The sequence below is a fragment of the Lithobates pipiens genome, unplaced genomic scaffold (genome assembly GCF_037356315.1).
Source record: "Lithobates pipiens isolate NorthernLeopardFrog02 unplaced genomic scaffold, aLitPip1_a1.2 Scaffold_13, whole genome shotgun sequence".
In the NCBI taxonomy this organism is placed as follows: Eukaryota; Metazoa; Chordata; class Amphibia; order Anura; family Ranidae; genus Lithobates; species Lithobates pipiens.
The window spans coordinates 222,605,281-222,624,457 of NW_027507718.1; the positions used below are offsets into that span (position 1 = coordinate 222,605,281).

Here is a 19,177-nt window from a genome sequence, read left to right on the forward strand (position 1 = left end):
TGCAGGCACTCTCGATTAGAGAACCTTTTTTGTTTATTTTGGAGGATATGGTTGTGCTCAAAATAGATCCTAGTTTCCTCCCAAAGGTTGCTTCTGCTTGTCACAAAGGCAAGACATTATCCTGCCAACATTTTACTCCTCCTCAGAGGGTGATGAGGAAGGAGGATTTAGTTTAGTTGATAGGCGTAGCATTTTGGTTAAAAAATTGGCAAAGTATTCAGGAAGTCGGAATCTTTGTAAATTTTGTGGGGTCACGCAAAGTACTTAAGGCATCTAAATCCACCATCGCCAGATGGATTAGAATGACTGACTGTTTTAGAGACATACAGGTTGGCAGGGAGGCAAGCGCCTGTAGTTGAGGCATATTCAACTAGGGCGGTGTCAGCTTCGTGGGCTGAGAAGGCTGGTGCCACTCTGGAGATCTGCAGAGCGGCGACGTGGTCCAGCTACTCCACATTTGCAAAGCATCACCACTTGGACCTGGCTGCTGAGGATCAAGCATTTGGGAGAAAGGTCCTCCAGGCAGTGGGTCCCGCCTTAGAGTAAGTTTCTTGCTCATCTCAGAGGCTGTCCTGGAAGACTAAGAGAAAACCGGAGTTGGACTTACCGGTAACTCTTTTTCTAGGAGTCTTCCAGGACAACCTGGTTTCCCACCCAGTTTGGTTGGAGTATAAGGAGATATACTAATGTTGTGCCAGTGTTATGTCTTTCAGAGCCTTCCGGCAGTTCTTGTGGAAACTGAAGGGGAAGGCCTGGAAGACCGCCTTTTAACCTTTTTGGGTGAATGTTTCCTGTCCCGGAGGGAGGAGCCCTATGTCTCAGAGGCTGTCCTGGAAGACTCCTAGAAAGAGTTACCAGTAAGTCTAACTCCAGTTTTCCCAAGGCGTCTTTCATGGACAGTGCCTGAGAGTGACTCCTCCCGCTGAACCTTAGGAAATACGTTTTTGGAGGGCAGCCATTTGGAGACTCTGGGATGGATTTTAAACCTCCAAAAATCTTCCCTAGGCCCATCTCAGGAGATTTGGTTTCTAGGGTATCTAATCAATTCTGTGGATCCAAAAATCTTTCTTCCTTTAGACGAGACAAAATTCATGATGCAGTGTCGATACTGAAGACCAACCAGTGTCTGACAAGTTATGTCAGCTTTGGGTGTTCTGACTTCATCAATGCCAGCCGTTCAGTGGACAAGGCTACACTTCAGGTGTCTGCAGGCTTTTCTTCTGAGATATTGGGTTCACAAGGTGGTATCCCTAGAAGCAGAGGTAAAAATTTCAACTCGGGTGAACAGATCACTATGGTGGTGCAAGAGGCAGGATATCCTATTGGAGAGGCTAGTCTGGGCTTTTCTGGTCAGGAAAAGACTGACAACTGATGCCAATTCCTGGGGTTGGGTGGGCCCATCTAGGAAAGTTTTTCATTCAGGGAAACTGGTCCAAAAGAGGCAACAAGGTACTCAAACTGGAAAAAGCTCAAGGCAATTGCCTTAGTTCTAGTCATTTGCTCAGAATCTTCAGTCTCAGCATGTTCAGATACTAATGGGCAATGCCACGGCTGTGGCTTATATAAACAAGCAGGGGGGTCCAAGGAGCAAGCTGCTGCAAGTACTAGCCTTGGAAATTCTTCAGTAGAGGGACATTTTCTGTCAGCAGCCCGCCTAAAATGGACCCTGAACAGGGTGGTGGATTTCCTAAGCAGGAACCCTATTCAGGAAGCAGAATGGTCTCTGAACCCAGAGGTTTTCGCAATGATTGCTGAAAAATGGGGGTAGCCAGAGGTAGACCTGTTCACCTCAAGAGAATGTACAGGTTCCTCAGTTCTTTTCCCTGAACAATTACAATGGGTCACTAGGGACAGGTGTGCTGGCGTATCCATGGAAATTCTATCTTTGCTACACTTTCCCCTCATTCCAATTAATTCTGTTAAGGAAAATTCAGAAGGAAAGGGTACCAATCATCCTAATCACGTCCTCTTGGCCAAAAAGGCCTGGTTTTCAACTGTTCTGAGAATGGTGGTCAAACCTTGTTTACATCTGCCCCTCAGGCATGAGCTGCTATTAAAAGGCCCTCAAGATCACACTGTACATGTCACAGCAAAGTAATGCAGAACCAAAAAAGCTGACGTGTTTCACACTAAACGTAGTGCTTATTCATCAGCTATGAGTAAGCACTAAGTTTTTAGTGTGAAACACATCAGATGTGTTTGGTTCTGTATTACTTTGCTGTGACATGTACAGTGTGAGCTTGAGGTTCTAATAAAGGCACGAGAAATTTTGTTTGGAGTGCAGCTGTCCAGATTTTTCTACTCGCCTTGATCTGCTATATGCATTAGCTGGCACCTGGGGCGCTTCATTTCCTGGAGGAAAAACCTGTTTCAGCAGACCTACCTGGAGCGGTGGTAAAGAGATTGGGTTATCTGCTATTACAAGGCCTGGTAAATCATCCAGAAGTGGCCAGTCTGGCTCTCACAGCCTGGTATCTGAGAAACGGCTCCTAAGGAGCAAGGGTTTTTCCAGCAGTTTGATCACAACTCTAATGTCAAGTAGGAAGTGACAAGGGACATTCATTATAAACCTTCCAGGACTTTAGAATAGTGTAATTCATCTGCCCAGTAAGGATGAGCCCAGGTGTGTTCACACGCTCTACTTGCAGAGCCTGCCAGGAAGTCGGCGCTGAGCTAATCGCAGGCAGTGAGACATTACACCGTGGCTGCTGAGATCGGGCCATGTCGCACTACCTGTGATTAGCGCAGCTCTGTGCTGACTTCCTGGCTGGCTCTACACATGGAGCATACGAACACGCTGGAGCTCATATGTACTGCCAAGGACCCAGGGAGCCTTGTTTACATTTTAGAGCTTTTGCAAAATGGAACAGACAGGGGGCTGGCAGTTGGTACCCTGAAAGTGCAGGATGCACATTCAGATCTGTGGCCTCAGAATCTTTAAGGCTCTTAAGAGGTGCTGGTCTAGACTTCATAGGGTTTTCCCTAAATGGGATCCGTTGGTAGTCCTGCAGTCTCTAACAAAGGGTCCTTTTTGAGCCCCTGGAAGAAGTGCCTCTCAGATATCTCACTTTCAAGACAGTTTTTCTGATTGCCATTGTCTCTGCACGCAGGATCAGTGAGCTAAAAGCTCCATCAAGGAACCTTATCTGTCTATTTTTCCAGGTAGTTATACTAAAGACCAACCCAACGTTCTTCCCAAAGGTAGCTTCAGTACAGAATCATGCTCAGGACATTGTACTTCAACCTTCTGTGCTAACCCAGCAGGGGAGGAGACGACCCTTTTCCACATGTTGGATGTCAGTAGGACTCTGTTACTTGGGACAAAGCTCTTCAGACATTCAGGGTCACCATTTGTACTTTTTTCGGGCAACAGGGTTGCCAAGCTTCTAAAGTTTCTTTAGCAAGATTGCTGAAGTTATCCCTCCTGAGGTGTATTTACATGCAGGTTTGTCTCCACCAGCAGGAATTTGTGCATTCTCAACCAGAGCTCTGGCTACTTGGGCAGAGATGAATCGAAAATAGACTCTGGACTGTGGCACTTCTGGAAAAAATTGCATTCATTTATTTAAAAAATCACTTCAAAAAGCAAACGTCAGCTCTTTTGTCTGCTGTGTTCTTTGCTTTTTGATGTGTTTAATTAAAAAAAAAAATTTGTGAATCATTACAGGCTGGACCTCACATCTGCCAGTGATCAAGCGTTTGACAGGCAGGTGCTGCAAGCTGTTGTCCTGCCCTAAGGGGGCAAGTCTTGGTTATTCACTAAGGTGCTGTTCTGAAAGATGGAAAGACCAAGTTAGACTTACCGGTAACTTGTTTTCCAGAAGTCTTTCAGGACAGCAACATCCTGCCCTATTGTGTTTTTGATATACTACGCTGTGACTAACGTATGTGTTTGTGTTCCAGCCAGGGCCGGAGGTTCTCTTCTACAACTGAGGTATGTTAGGGAGGTGCCTCCCTTTAAAGTCTAGAGGAAGGTGTTTCCAAAGGTTCAGTGGGAGGAGTCACTATCTCAGATGCTGCCCTGAAAGACAAGGTGTGTGTGTGTGTTATTAAAAAAGGGGTGGGGGAGTACTATAGTGCGCAAAATCTAGTACATCAACAAGGAACGTGTAGAAAGAGCCCCAACCCCTAGAGGCCTAATGGTGACCTCTTTGGTATAGTGGATTACAAGACATGGTGGGTGTAATGCAAGCTGAAGTTAGGGGGACGAGATGCTTTTTGAATGCAGAGATTGTCTCTTGAACAAAAACTGTGGGAGAGGGTTGGGGCCAGGACACCCTTAAGTAGATGCAATAATTGGCAAACTCAGACTTCTATAGGCAGACCGCTATACAGTGGAAGGCCTCCAGATGGACACCACTTCTGTTTAGGGAGGACTGCCATCTCCTATGGCAACAAATCTTGTAACAGTCACTAACAGCACTTGTAATGAACTATTGATAACACAGAATGGTTCTCCTTGCCCACTACAGCCGCTCACTATAGGTGTTCACTAGGGATGAGCCAAACACCCCCGGTTCGATTCGCACCGAAAATTTGCGCAAACTTTAGAACCCTGTTAAAGTCTATGGGACTTGACCATTTGCAATCAAAAGTGCTAATTTTAAAGGCTAATATGCAAGTTATTGTCCTAAAAAGGGTTTGGGGACCCAGCTCCTGCCACAGGGGACATGTATCAATGCAAAAAAAATTTTTTAAAATGGCAGTTTTTTCGGGAGCACTGATTTTAATGACGCTTAGTGTGGGGGGGGGGAGAAACTGAAATATTCCCTTTAAATATGGTGCATGGGTGGGGGGGTGTCACGTATTTCCCGTGTTTAGAACAGTCCCTGCACAAAATTACATTTCTAACAGTCATTTAAAACTGCTTGCGGTTTTAATGTAATGTCTGGTCCCGGCAATATGGATGACAATCATTGAGAAAAATGGCATGGGTAGCCCCCTGCCCATTACCAGCCCATTTGGGTCTTGTACGGATATTAAGGGGAACCCCATACCCAAATTAAAAAAGGAAAGGTGTGGTGCTCCAAGGCCCTATATACTAAGAATAGCAGTATACAGGCGGTGCAAACAAGACAGGGACTGTGTAGGTTTAAGTAGAATCTGTAATTTTGAACTGGTACATTTAAAGTGTAGCTCCAGTCAAAAAAAAACTTTAAGCTTTTTGGAAAACGTAGGGAAGGGTTATCACCCCTGTAACTTTTTTTCTTTTTCTGTCTGTGCACCTCTTCAGAACATTTCACCTCCCTTTCTGTCCCAATGACAAATGGTTTTTGCAAATTTGGGGTTTTTAGTAAAACAAGGATTGGGATAGCTGGAGAGAAACATTTTTTCCCATATCAACTTACAGGAGAGAATTTCCCTTCGTAGGGGTAGATTTTAGCTCACTTCCGGTTGTCTCCTTCTGTTTACAAGTAGATTTTTGAACTCCTCATGAAGCAAAGCAGTTTGCTGCACCTGGTATACACAGCCTAGTTAAGGATGGCCCGTTGTCTCCTGTCAGAAAATGCTGACTTATGTTAGTGATGAGCTTATGTCTGACAAAATTTCAAGTCCCCTTAGAGGGTTTATCTCCAGTTAGGACTTCAGCCGATCCTAGCGCTCCACAGCGGAGTGTGAAGACTGAGGCTGAAGCCGAATCCGCCTGTTCTTCTCCCAAAAAATCTGGGTGTGATACAGGGCCAAGGAAGAGAATCCGCAAGGGGCTCAAGGTAAGTTATCATTGGAAGATGTAGATGACTTATTAAAGGCTATTTATATAACACTTGATATAGGAAAGAAGGTACAATTGCTTAAACATGACCTTTTTTTTTATGTACAAAGGTTTGCATAAGAAAAAGGCTAGTTTGTTTCCTATGCATAGTTCCCGTCTTGATACTATCAAGCTGGAGTGAGAAAATCCAGAAAACCTTTTTCTGGTAACCTAAACTTTCCATTTGAAGAGGACAAAGCGCAGTCATGAAACAAAAGTTAGACGCACCTCTTTCAAAAGGTTAAAAAATACTCAGACCTAGTGTTTGCTATGGGCATGCTTGGGGATCCAATGGATTAGAGAAGAATTGGGAATCTTTAACTAGCTCTGGCCTCCACTTGTATAGCCAGAAATTTTAGAAGTATGGTTGACACAAATACACATTTGCTGGCAGATACCTCTAGAGAGCAGATTCTGAAATCTTTCGTGCAGTGGGGTTTTTGGCTGATTCTTCAGAGTCTGTAAGAATGACAGCTAGGACCTCAGCTTTAGTGAATTTGGCCAGGAGGAGCTTGTGGCTTAAAACCTGCTCAGGTGATGCTGCCTCAGTTGTCTGTGGTCTTCCCTTAACAAGTGATCATCTTTTTGGCCCAGGTCTAAGGGGTGCTGGAACACACGGCCAATAGAAAAAAGGGAATAAGCTGACAGCCAGAAATTGTGGCCAAAGTAGGCAGCAAGGTCTTGGAGAAAGGGACAATAGGCCCAAAAAACATTGGACTTGGTCTTGTTTAACCCTCCAGCAAGCTGCCAAGAGTGACTCTTCTCCCACAGTGGGCAGCAGTCACCTTAAGGCTATTCATCCTTGACCTAGTGACCAATGGGTACAGGCTGGAATTTTCTTGCCAGCCACCAGAGCGCTTATTGGTCTCCTTCCCTCCCCAAGATTTGGTAAAAGTGATGGCCCTGGGTCTCCAAATTTGAGACTTGTTAGATCAATGGTTCCTGGTTCCTTGATCAGATCAGGGCAAGGGATATTCCCATATATTTGTCATCAGAAAGCCATCAGGAAAATAGCTTATCCTGAACCTCCGGTCTCTAAACCGTTCGCTCAGGTACAAGCACTTTCGTATGAAGACAGTGTTCTTAATCAAAAACCTGCTTTACCCAAACTGCTTCATGGCCACGTTTGATTTAAGGGATGCCTATATGTACATCCCTATTCATCTAGCCTTCCAAAGATTCTTGAGACTAGTGGTCAAGATGGGAACAGAGATTTGGCACTTTGAATTTTTAAGCCCTCTCCTTCGATCTGTCTTCAGCCCCATGTGTTTTTACAAAGTTGTTGGCTCTGCTAAGGTTAACAACTTCAACCTCAGACCATTTGGCTGTCCGAAGACCAGAGTACTTTTTGCGGTTAACAAGTAGGGGGTGCAGAAGGGGTGAAGTGTGTCTTAAGGATGTGTTCTAACTGTGGGGGGGTGGGCTACATGTGACATGACACTGATCACTGCTTCTGATCACAGGGAGCTGTGATCAGGGTCCTGTCCCTAGGCAGAATGGGGAAATGCTTGTTTACATCAGTATTTCCCCGTTCTTCCCCTTCCGTGAGACTCACGGGGCTCGTGGCAGTGTGCCCACAATACTGCGTCTTAAATGTGATGTACCCGTACATTATGCCATGCCATTCTGCCGACGTATATTGGCATGACACGGTCCTTAACTGGTGAAAGGTGAGAACTATTATGCCTTACCTGGATGAACTAGTGATGGTGGAGTCATAACAAAAGTTATTAGTGGTTCTCAAGACTGTACAGGACTTCCTTCAATTTCTAGGCTGGTTAATAAACAGTCTTAATTCTGGCCCAGAAAGTGACATATCTGGGGTATGAATTTTGCTCAGTAGACCTAAGTTTTTCTCCTGCAGGAAAAGGTCCCAAAAATGATGCAAACAATGTCAGCCTTATAGACCAATCAGTCGGTCTTGCTGAGAGGTTTCAAGAGCAGTGGGTCTGACTTCTTGCTTTCCTGCAGTGCCATGGGCAAGATTTAATCAACGTCCATTACAGCTGTTTCTACTAGAACTGGAACGAAGACACAAGTTCCCTGGAATCAAGGGTCTCTTGATGACCTCCAGGGTAAGAAGCTTGTGGGGGTGGTGGACATACCTACACCTAAAGAGGTCTACCATGGTCCATTCCTATATCCCAGAGTCGCAACGGGTGTGAGTTCCTGGGGATGGGGAGTCCACCTCAGCAACACAATGGCACAGGGAGAATGGTCATCAAGGGAAGCAAGAGCTTTATCAAATCACTGCTTCTAGCAGTTCAGACAGCCTTGCAGGAATTTCAGGGGTCACAATCTCCAGATTCAACCCAACCCAGGGGCGTCGGTAGGGGGTGGCTAGCAGTGGCTGAACCCCCGAATGTGTCCCTGAAAAGCCCAGAGTCTGGTACATTTCTTTTATAATTACTAGCCCCGAGTCCCCACTGCGCTACACTGCGCATGAGCGAGAAGGAGCTCGGCACGCACTGTGCATGAGTGAGGAGCAATCATGTGATGTCAATACCGCTTGTGACTGTATCAACGTCGCACGTCCCACCGACCGACGCTCCTTCTCACTCATGCGCAGTGCGGCGCCGTGGGGAATGGTGGGGGTTAGTAATTATAAAATGGTGAGAGGAGCGCAAACGGCAGGTAGGTCAGTGTGTGTTAATGTCAGTGTAGGTAGGTCAAGAAGTACCTTAAAGGTACAGGTGGTAGCGATCAGTGTTTTTTTTCTCAAATTTTCTCTTGGAAAATCCCAATATAGCTAGATTCAAATAAATTTTGAGGTCCAGGCCAGTAGTGTTTGGACGTTGTCCAACCTGGGACTTGTCCCTGGTGCTTCAAACTGATGGATTTCCATTTTGAGCCCCTAGAGGATATTTCAGTTAAGTTACTTGCCTTTTAAAAAACATTTTTCTTGTGGCAATTAACTCAGCTCATAGTTACAGGCCCCATCAGTGAGGGAGCCTTTCCTTTCAATTTTTGAGGATTGGGTTGTTTTGAAAACTGATCCTGGATTTCTGCTTAAAGTGACCAGTACATGCCACAGATCCCAGGACATTGTACTGCCAACCTTTTTTGTAGTTTGCCAAAGGACGACCAAGAAAAAATCTTTCTTTTTTTTTTTTTTTGATGTAAGCATTCTTGTCTACCTTGCGGTCACCAAGACCTTTAGAAAAACAGGCCTTTGGCTTCAGGAGCACACAAGTGAGAGTGCATATAAAGCCACCTTGGCTAGATGGATAAAGCAAGCCATTTCTGAAACGTGGGGCTCTTCCTCTGCCTTGTCACTGCACTCAGCAAGAGCCTTGTCTGTGTTTTGGGCTGAGAGGGCTGGAGCCTCAATGGAACAAATTTGCAGGACTGCCACATGGTCCAGTTTTTTGACCTTCATTACAGGAGCAGGTGTTTGGTCCAAAAGTCCTTCAGGCAGTTGTCCCTCAATAGACTGGTAAGTTTTGGCTCATCGTTTCATAGGCTGTCCTGGAAGACACTTGTCTAACTTGAGTTAGACTTACCGGTAACTCATTTCCTGAGAGTCTTCCAGGACAGCCAGATTCCACCTTGTTTTGTCTAGTTGTGTATTAAACATGTTTTACAGGGGTGTCCTACAGTTCTTGAATATGAACATGGGCCCTGGAGGAACGCCTTTTATTTGGTGGGGGTTAATGCATTTCCTGTCCTAGTAAGAGTAGCCCTAGGTCTCATGGGCTGTCCTGGAAGACTCTCAGAAAAGGAGTTACCGGTAAGTAACTCGGCTTTGGTTTTGTTTTGTCTAGGGTAGTTATTTTTCTGCAACACTGAGACATGGAAGCTTTAAAGTCTTTTCAAATATGGTATAAAATGTTTAAAGGTTGGGTATAGTTTCAAGCTCTTGTAATGTCAAGATGCCCACCTAAATCTGCAGTATAAAGTATCTTTAGAAATGCTAACCCTGAGACGTGAATGTAAAACATACTATAGCTTCAGAAACTCCAATCCTGAGACATGAGCAATTGCTTCAGAAATGCTGATCCTGAGAAATTTAGGAGGTCTGAACCATCAAACCTATAGAAGTATCCTGAACACTTGGGGGTTACTGTACAAAATCTGGAGCAGCTCTGCATAGAAACCAATTGGTGTATTTTGTCAAAGCTCAATTAAACAAGCTGAAGTTAGAAGTAGATTGGATACCATGCACAGCTGTACCAGATTTTGCACACTCCAGTTTTAGTAAATCAATCCCAAAAATCCCTTCACCCTGAACAAGTGTTTTCTTGGAAAATGTTTCACCAGTTGCTAAGCAAATGATAAAATTGAGTATTTGTACAATTCAAATCTAAAATGCCCATTGGATTAAATTACAAAATGAGCCCTTACTGTGTTTTTTTATTTTTATTTTCCATAGATGCGGCATGTCGTGGTGATGAGACAGTATGGCAATGTGACAATGGAAAGTGTATTTTTAAAAACTGGAAATGTGATGGAGCCCCTGACTGCCTAGATGGCTCTGATGAAGTGGATTGTGGTCAGTATAGTTCTTAGTGGACTACTCGGGTTGGTTGAAGCTCTAACCACATCTCCTTAGTAATCTAAGCTTTCTGCTAATCATGAAATGTGTAGAATGTAATTTTACTTCAATATTATCGCTCTTAAAACAGCCTTAGCCAATTTTTATTAAACTTATATCAAAAGATAACTTCCAGTTTTGGCTCCTTTGTTATACGGTTGACCTGACAAAAGGTCAGTGCAGTATAATTGATATCATGCTTTAACACCAGTATTGGAGCTATGAAGTTATGACATAGTTATGTATGCCTATTGAGCAAAATTGTCATGGCTTTAGCCTAGTGAGCGATGACTTTCACAAAGAAAAAATGGTGGTTAAATACTGGTTACATTTCGACCTTTTTTTTTTTTTTTTTTTTTCATTCCCCAAAAAATGGTTCTGGTAGGCATTTCCTCTGTCCATGTTTTTAATTGAGCTCACAATGGCTGTATTGAAATTCTATTAAATCTGGAAAAAAGTATTTGGTCATGTAAGATGGCAGATTGGAAAATGTCACTGTTGGCAGTGTGGGGAACTTACACTTGCATTGATGTCTGTTTATATCAAATGTATGTATATACCTATAAACAGCCTTTGGTTCTCCTTTACTCCGACTAGACTCGTAGAAAATTATTTTCTTTCCCATAGGACTTGATTACAGAAGCTGTGTAACATTTTACAGTATCGTGGATGACGCAAAAGGGGCTTGGCACTATGCTATACTTTGCTTCATGTTTATTTATTTATCTATTTAAGCCATGTAGAAAGCTTCAAAATGAAACCTTGCTTTGCTCTGACATTTAAGTAGGTGAAAGCATGCATAGCGTTGTCCATTTCTTTTGTATGGTAATGCAAAACCAATATTGCTTTACCTAGTATACAAGTCTCATATGGTTTTTTCTTTTTTTTAAGTGTTAATCTTCATTTGTTAGCTTGTTCAGGTAACCAAATCCAGTGCCCCAAAAAAGGTGAATGCATTAATCTATGGGAAGTTTGTGATGGCCACAATGACTGTGAAGATGGTTCAGATGAACAGAATTGTCCAGCAAGCAGTTGTCTGCCACATCAGATGCAGTGCAAGAACAAAGTGTGCATCCAAGAATCCTGGCAATGTAATGGTGTTAATAACTGTGGAGATGGATCTGATGAAGAGAACTGTGGTTTGTATTAACACCTTGTTATAGTAAAGTTGAGCAAAGTGTAGTAATTAAATGCATTTACGTGGGTGGTTTTACCTGCCAAGGGCGTTTTGTATGTCTCCTAGCACAGACAGGTGACTGACACCACTTGTGAAGAATCTAGATACACTATATTAATAGTATTGGGATGTCTGCCTTTACACGCAGTTAAACCTTTAATGGCGTCTTAGTCCGTAGGGTTCAATACTGAGTTGTCTCACCCTTTGCAGCTATAACTGCTTAAACACTTCTGGGAAGGCTGTTCACAAGGTTTAGGAGTGTCTATGGAAATATTTGACTAGTCTTTCAGAAGTGCATTTTGTGAGGTCAGGTGTGTTGACAGCCTGGATTGCAGTCTGCGCTCTAATTTATCCCAAAGATGTTCTATTGGGTTGAGATCAGGACTCTGTGCAGACCAGTCAAGTTCCCCCATCCCACATTTGCTCACCCATGTCTCTTGTTGAAGCTGTTATAGCTGCGAAGGATGGGCCAACTCAATATTGAACCCTACGGACTGGTATGTCATTAAAGTTCATGTGCGTGTTAGACTTGTGCACAACGTAAAACTTCATTTAGTTTCGGTTCGTTGTCATTCGTAAAATACATCATTTCATTCTGTTATATTCGTTCTGTTACATTAATACGTTTTCGGATAATTCGTTATTTGTAGTGTCACATTCATTCGTTCGTATTCGTTGAAATTCGCTATTTATGTATATACATTCGTGATAATGATTTGTAGTTTGGAAAGTCGTTTGGTGAATCTTTTAGCACACACAATGACAACGTCTTCTCCTCGGCTCAAATACAACACCCTTCTAACTCAGTTCTCAGGAATGCACTTTGCCAGTAATCCAACCCCCAGCACAAAATGAGCTGATTGGACTATAAGATTTACTTTGAGCTAACCTTTAGTTTCATTAAATCTTTAAAGAATTACTGAATCGTGTCACATTCATTCAAATTAATTTGTTATATTTCTTTCGTATTCGTTTTTTTTTATTATTTTTTTTATTTTTTTTTTTATACGAATGTCCGAAAGATGCAAAATTCGGCTGAATTTCGATTTGTTACAGAACGAATTGCACAAGCCTAGTGCTTGTAAAGGCTGGCATCCCAGTACTTTTTGGTAATATAGTATATGTCCTCTATCCAGCCCCAGCCTGTTAAAGGAAGAAAAGCCTCATCAAAATATTACTAGTTCAGCATATCTGCATATGGCTCACTTGCCTTCTCTGACCCATTCATTTTATTTTATTTTTTTTCCTCCCAGTCTGTACAGGGGATTGTAAGAAGGTGATATGAAGTCTGATTTGGGTGCTTGAACAATTACATTGTTTAAAAAAAAAAAAAAAAGTTACTGATTGACAGTCTCTGCTGTGAAATGATAAAACACTTGGTGTGAAGGAAGAGGGGTTCCTTCTGTGCCACAGCACAATTGAGCAGCTCTAGCATGGAGCCTGAGCTGTCACCCACAGCCCTTGGTTCGTGTGTGTTTTCGTGTGTGTGTTCGTGTGTGTGTCTTTCAGAACAAAACGGACAAACCCAGACACCCCCCCTGTAATACTACACTTGGGGACTCCTGGGGGAAAAAAACACTGTGGAGAATCTATTAAACTAGAGCAGGAACATGCCAGTGAGATGGTGGCATCAGTAAAGGAGCTTTCTAATACATTTTGAATCCTTTAACACCTTTGCAGAGTTTCAGATCCCACAGCCTCAGACTACTCAGCAGGTAGCGTTGCCAAAAATTTATTTATACCACTGTAGGTATGCAAACAGAAAACCCCCTATCTCTACATGATCAAATGTATGAGGGCTTGGGAGAACAAGAAAAGGTTTCCATTTAAGGATGATCCGGTGTCTGTTTGGAACAAAACCCCAAAGCTAGACTAAGCTTTCTTCCAAGTCTCGAAGCGCACTGACTTGGCCTACGAGGACGTGGAGGTCCTGTCTGATGCAATTGACAAGAGGATGGACTCTTAAAGAAGTCTTAGGACTCCTTAAACCAGCTATGGCAATAACTGTAGTAGCTCGCAATGTAGTTTTGGCCAACTCTGATACAGGCCCTCATTAAGGAGGGAGCTGCAAAAGAACAATTCTATCCTTTTCCCCATGCTCCTGCGAGACATTGCTTAGATCACAGATCCATCAGCGGAATCGGTACGGATGGCAGCTAGATCAGCCGCCTTATCCAACTCCGTAAGAAGAACTTTAGTTAAAGTCATGGCAGGGGGACTGCGTGTCTAAAGCCAAACTTTGCAGGATCCCATTTACAGGGGACTTGCGGTTTGGACCAGGGCTGCAGAAAGTACTAGATTGCATGGTGGACAAGAGAAACATTTCTGCTGAAGTATAAACCAGCTTGGGGGGCCGCCACAGAAAAATGGGCAAAGGGCACAAGATCCTGCATTAGAGCACCCAAAAAGACCTTAGCTACAGAGGAAAGGGCAAAGGAGGGGGTAAAATGTATTTTTTTTTTTTTTGTCCTGAGCAAGCCCGCAATGACAAACCAGTTATGGTGGGGGGGGGGGGGAGGGGACTGGGGGCCTTCCTCCCATAATGGAAAGAGCCTCCAACCAGTTCATTTGAATGATTAGGAAACTGGTATCACTTAGCATTCTCAAGATCACCCCCAAACAGGGTTTGTCATCGACCGCCTGAAAAACAAAGGCCAGAGGATTAATGAAAGCTATAAAAACTCAGAAAACATTCATAACCAAATGGCAATAGATGAAAGTGGTCAGGGCTTCTACTCCCACCAATTTGGGTTACAAAAACCCTTGGGAAAGGTCAGGCCTATATGCAACCTCTAAATCGAATCTACAAAAGATTCAGGATGGACTCCATATATTCAGTAAAGGCTCTATTGCCTCCAAACTGCTGTCTTCCCTGGATCTAAAGAATGCATACTTACACCTCCTGATAGCTCAACGTTACCAAAAATTTCTAAGATTGGCAATAAGAACAAAGGAAACCATGCACCTTCAATTTCAGGCCCTACCCTTTGGCCTCTCCTCTGCACCCCAAATTTTTACAAACCTTTTGGAAGCCCTGGCGACACTTGGACTCAAGGGCATACCCATCTCCTATCTAGACTATATTCTCTTTGCAACTTTTCCGTGAAATTACTAGAGAACCTGAAGTAAACAGGCATTCCTAGAAAACCTAGGTTTGTAAACAAAGAAAAACCCAACCTAAACCAAACCACATGGCAAATAACATTCTTAGGGCATGTACTAGACTCAGCTCAACAGTTTCTACCCAGGGAGAAGATGCAAAAAAAATCAAGAGGTGATGAAAGGGGTGCAGACCAATAAACCATGCTTAATAAGACTGTCAACATTAAAATTACTAACCTCAGCAGTACAATGGGTGGGTTTTATATTTTTGGCCTCTACAGATGTTCATCTTAAAAGTGTGTGGGACTGCAAATGAGTCCCTAGACAAGTTCTGATACCAACACACGTAAAAAAGCCCTGTGGTGGTGGGGGAGATCAGAAAATTTACAGGACGGATGTGGGTCCAATCACCCAAATATTAACTATGGACACAAGCGCTTGGGGTGGAGGAGCACATCTAGGCTCCCAGGTAACACGGGGAGCTTGGAAAAGAGATGATCATCATTCAATTGGAAGGAGTTGAAGGCAGTACTTTTAGCACTTCGATCCTTCCAGAAAGAACTGAGCGGTCATCACTTACAGGTCAGGTCTGACCAGGGATTTTTTTCAGACAATGGGTGCAGGAACTCCCCTTTTCTGAGTTCACACCTTTTCTCCACCCCTAGCAAGCACCGTCCCTTGGTTCCATCCCCTACCCACCTCCCAGTACTGCTCTTTTTAGTCCCTACAGAACCATGTATTTTGTGGTGCTAAGTAGTTTGTATGGAATTTAGTAATATCAAGAAAAGCAGTACTATAGAACCCCTCCTCCCCCCCCCAACAATGTAACACCCACAATTTCCCAGCAGCAACAGATCTCCGCACAGCCATCAGCAATAGACCTGTCCCCCCAACAGTAGATCTCCCTCAGCAACAATAGACCCCTCCGGAAAAAAAACCCCAGCAGTGAGCATCAATACCCTGCAGAACACACCTTTCCATTATATACAGTCAGTTCTCCTCAGACTTTATTTTAATTTCAGGGCCCGAGCGTGCACAAGGCCTCAAAGTGCACCATAGCTAGGTGGCTAAGAAGCTATTGGCCAGGTCTATACGTTGGGAGGTATGCAGACATGAGGGTATCAAGGCACACACTACAAGATCAGTGGCAGCATCACAGACAGAGCTGGAGCAACACCAGAACAGATTTGTAAAGCGGTAACATGGTCCAGCTTCGCCACTTTTGTAAAACACTATAGGGTGGACCTTTTGGTCTGCAAAGGATCAGACCTTTGGGCGCAAGATCTTACAAACCGTAGTCCCACCCTAAGGTTAAGTGCTCGATTATCCTCTCAGATGGCTGTCCTGAAAGACTATTAGGGGGAAAAAACGAAGTTACTTGTAACATTCTTTCCCGGAGTCTCAGGACAGCACATGTAACCACCCAAATGTGTAAAATTATTTCCTTACAGGAAATGGGATATGGTTTGACTGTATCATGGACTTGTCTCCCCAACAGACTGGAGGTGCTCTTTAAAAAAAAAAATAGGATTTTTAAAACTGCTTGCCTGTAAAATCCTTTGATGTACATCAGGGTACACAGAGCCATAGTAGTAACTATATGGGTTATAGCAGTGTATCAGGTGCTAGACACTGACACGCCCCTTAAGGTGTGAACACCCCCATATAACCCCTCCCACTACTGGGAGTCAGCTTTGTAGCCAAGCAATAAGTGTGTAAGAAGGGAGGGACCTCTGTGTCCCCTGATGTACATCAAAGAAAAGGATTTTACAGGTAAGCTGTATTAAAAATACTATTTACTTTTCTTACATCAGGGGACACAGAGCCAAAGTAACTATATGGGATGTCCCATAGCAATGGCAACTAAAGGGAGGGAGAGAACAAACAGGAAGCCAGAGGACACATACTGCACCCTGCAGAGTAAGCTATGCCTAAAGTCAATATCATTGTGACCTTTAATATTGATTTTGATAAAATCAGATAAACGTATGAACCAAAGACCAAGTTGCAGCCTTGCAGATCTGAGTCATACAGGCCTGATGTACCACCCAAGAGGCACTAATTGCCCTGGATGAGTTCTCTTAATAGGATGAATTTGCTTAAGCTGAAGCTTGAACAATCACTGACATTTCCATTTGGAAATAGTGGCTCTTGCTGCTGCTTGTCCATCTTGGACCCTCTGGCAGTACAAATAAAACCTGTGTTGTGAATCTGAGCAGTCATCTTTAAATAGACTTTGATCGCTCTTTCTACAATGTAGTGCTTTCTCTTCCCCCAGATTAAGGCTCTGGGGAGAAGGAGGAATATCTTGGTTTAAATGAGAACCTGTTGCCACTTTTGGTAAGAATTCAGGGTGAGGACATAACACCACCTCATCCTTATACATGAAATATGGCTCTTGCAAGACAGAGCTGTTAGTTCCGATACTCTTCTAGCAAAATAAATTGCAACCAGGAAATATCTATCTTGTGAAAAGACTCTCGTAAGGTTCAAACGGCTGATTCGGCAAAGCCGATGAGACCAATTTTAAATCCCAAGGATTTAGAGGTGCCTTTATAGGGGGAATAAACACATTGCCCCCTGAATAAGCTATGCACCAAGAGTGGGAAGCAAGAGGCCATGGGAAATTCTTACAAGGCCGGGATCTGGCTCTGATAGAAGTCGAGGCCAGTTTTATTTCAGATCCCATATGCAGGACATCAGGAATCCTGCCTATTTGACATACTTCCTGGGGTGCCAACCCCGGATCCACACCAAGAAACCTATGCCTTCCAGACAAAGTGATTCTGGAAGCTGGCTTCCTGGCATTGGACAAAGTAGACAGTCCTACAATGGAACTGATTCTCATGTGTGGTAAGAATACCACCTTCTGTATGGTATCTATAACCAGCCCCCAAGTAATTTCCTTGATGGTTTTAAGGAGACTCTTCCTAGGCTGAGAAGCCAACCTAGAGATTTCCGATATCTACCGCTGAGATCAGACTCTGGTTTCAGACCTGAGACTGATCTAATTAAAAGTAGATCTTCTAACAGGCTAGGACCGCTATGCCTTGAGCCCTTAACCTGGCTAAAGGGGTGCCAGAATCTTTCAAAACACTTGTGGTGCTGTGGCTAAGCCGAATGGCAGGGCCACAACTGAAAAATGTTTATACTTCAAACCGCAGAAATTTCTGGTAAGCGGGGAAACTGTCACATGGAGATATGCAACTCCCCTCCTTGCAGGATGGACACAGCTGTTCTCATTAAGTGCTGATTCAGAGCTCCAAGATCTAGAATGCTTCTTACCTCTGGCTTCCTAAAAAGGTTTGAGCCAGAAACCTGTTCCACTAAGGAATCTCTGATATATCCGACTGGGATAACAGCTGATCCAGAGGCCAGAATGAAGCTTCTCCTTTCTGGATCCTTGGGAACGTTCTCTGAGGAGACAAACTCTTGCATAAAGACTACTGCATCAACCGCTCAAGGACCCCACAGGCAGCACCCAAACAGGGACCCGAATCCTGGACCCTCAGATCAAAAGCCAACAGCCACCCGGGCTCTTGGAACGCTAGTCGTAACCTAGAGAAAAATTGCAGAAATCCCTCTGCTATTGACATTATTCCTGCCAGATATTGAGAATTGCAGCACCTTTCCCCTCACCCAAACGAGTGGGGGTGCTATTTCATGAGAAGGCATTGGCATTCTTATGGGCTCTGCCCCAAGATTCTGGCGCTGCCCTTGAACTTTCTCCTGAACCTGACAAATGAGACTGTCGAGACTGCCTAAAGGCAGATGCCCCAGCCATAGAGGCTGCACGATTAAAGGAGACATGTTTAACCTTTTACTGGTAAAGAGAGCTTTACCCCTTTTTGGATATTCTTAACCACTCTAAATAGCTGTACCCCAGGAAGGGACACAAACTCGCTAAGGGTTTCGCATGGTGCTTCGGCTGATCACTATTTCAGCCACGGACCTCTGCAAGAATGCACTAGTCCCAGTATAAGCCATAAGGCTTAAACAATCGAGTCCTTCATAGCATCCGTGAGACAGTGTGTCAAATGCACAAACCCCTTGCTGGGCCTGTTTATCAGGCAGAATTTTCAGGTATCTCACACCTGTTCCTTAACTCATTGGAGTCCACATTTTCCAATGCATTGGCGTGACTCAATGTGCTCCACCAAAATAGTGGAGCAGATGTTAAAGGGTTAATGGACTGATACTCCAATTGCAGCAAGAACTTTTAAAAGGAAAATCCAACCTTAACTTGCTGGATCCTTTAACATCAGTGCATTATCCACTGGACATGTGAGACTATGCTCACTGTGGTGATTGCAGCATTAATAGCTGGAACCCCCCATCTCTTAATAGAAATATTCCCATTCAGAATACATAGCTATGCATGAATAGGAAAAAAACATCCCCAGGGGGAGGGTCAAATGAACCTCAGAGGTAGATCCCTCAAGAGCTTGTGCTGCAGGCAAAAAAGGTTAAGGGAGTAGACAAACACCTGACTTGTGCGCTACTTCCTCCGTTAGGATCCTCCGAGGAAAGATAAGCATCTTCCAATATTTGGGAAGATCTACCTGCACCTCAACAAAAGGGCCCTGAGGACTAGATGGGGAAACTGTTTAGT

General features: G+C 43.8%; 1 protein-coding gene across 1 annotated transcript in view; it reads left to right on the plus strand.

Moving 5' to 3' along the window:
- Window positions 1-19,177, plus strand: part of LOC143975874 (uncharacterized) — a 215,635-nt gene that overhangs the window by 32,159 nt on the left and 164,299 nt on the right. Inside the window, exons 4-5 of the mRNA XM_077478427.1 lie at window positions 10,125-10,244; window positions 11,198-11,425. Of these exons, the coding sequence (XP_077334553.1) occupies window positions 10,125-10,244; window positions 11,198-11,425 (348 nt within the window). The remainder of the gene's footprint in view (window positions 1-10,124; window positions 10,245-11,197; window positions 11,426-19,177) is intronic.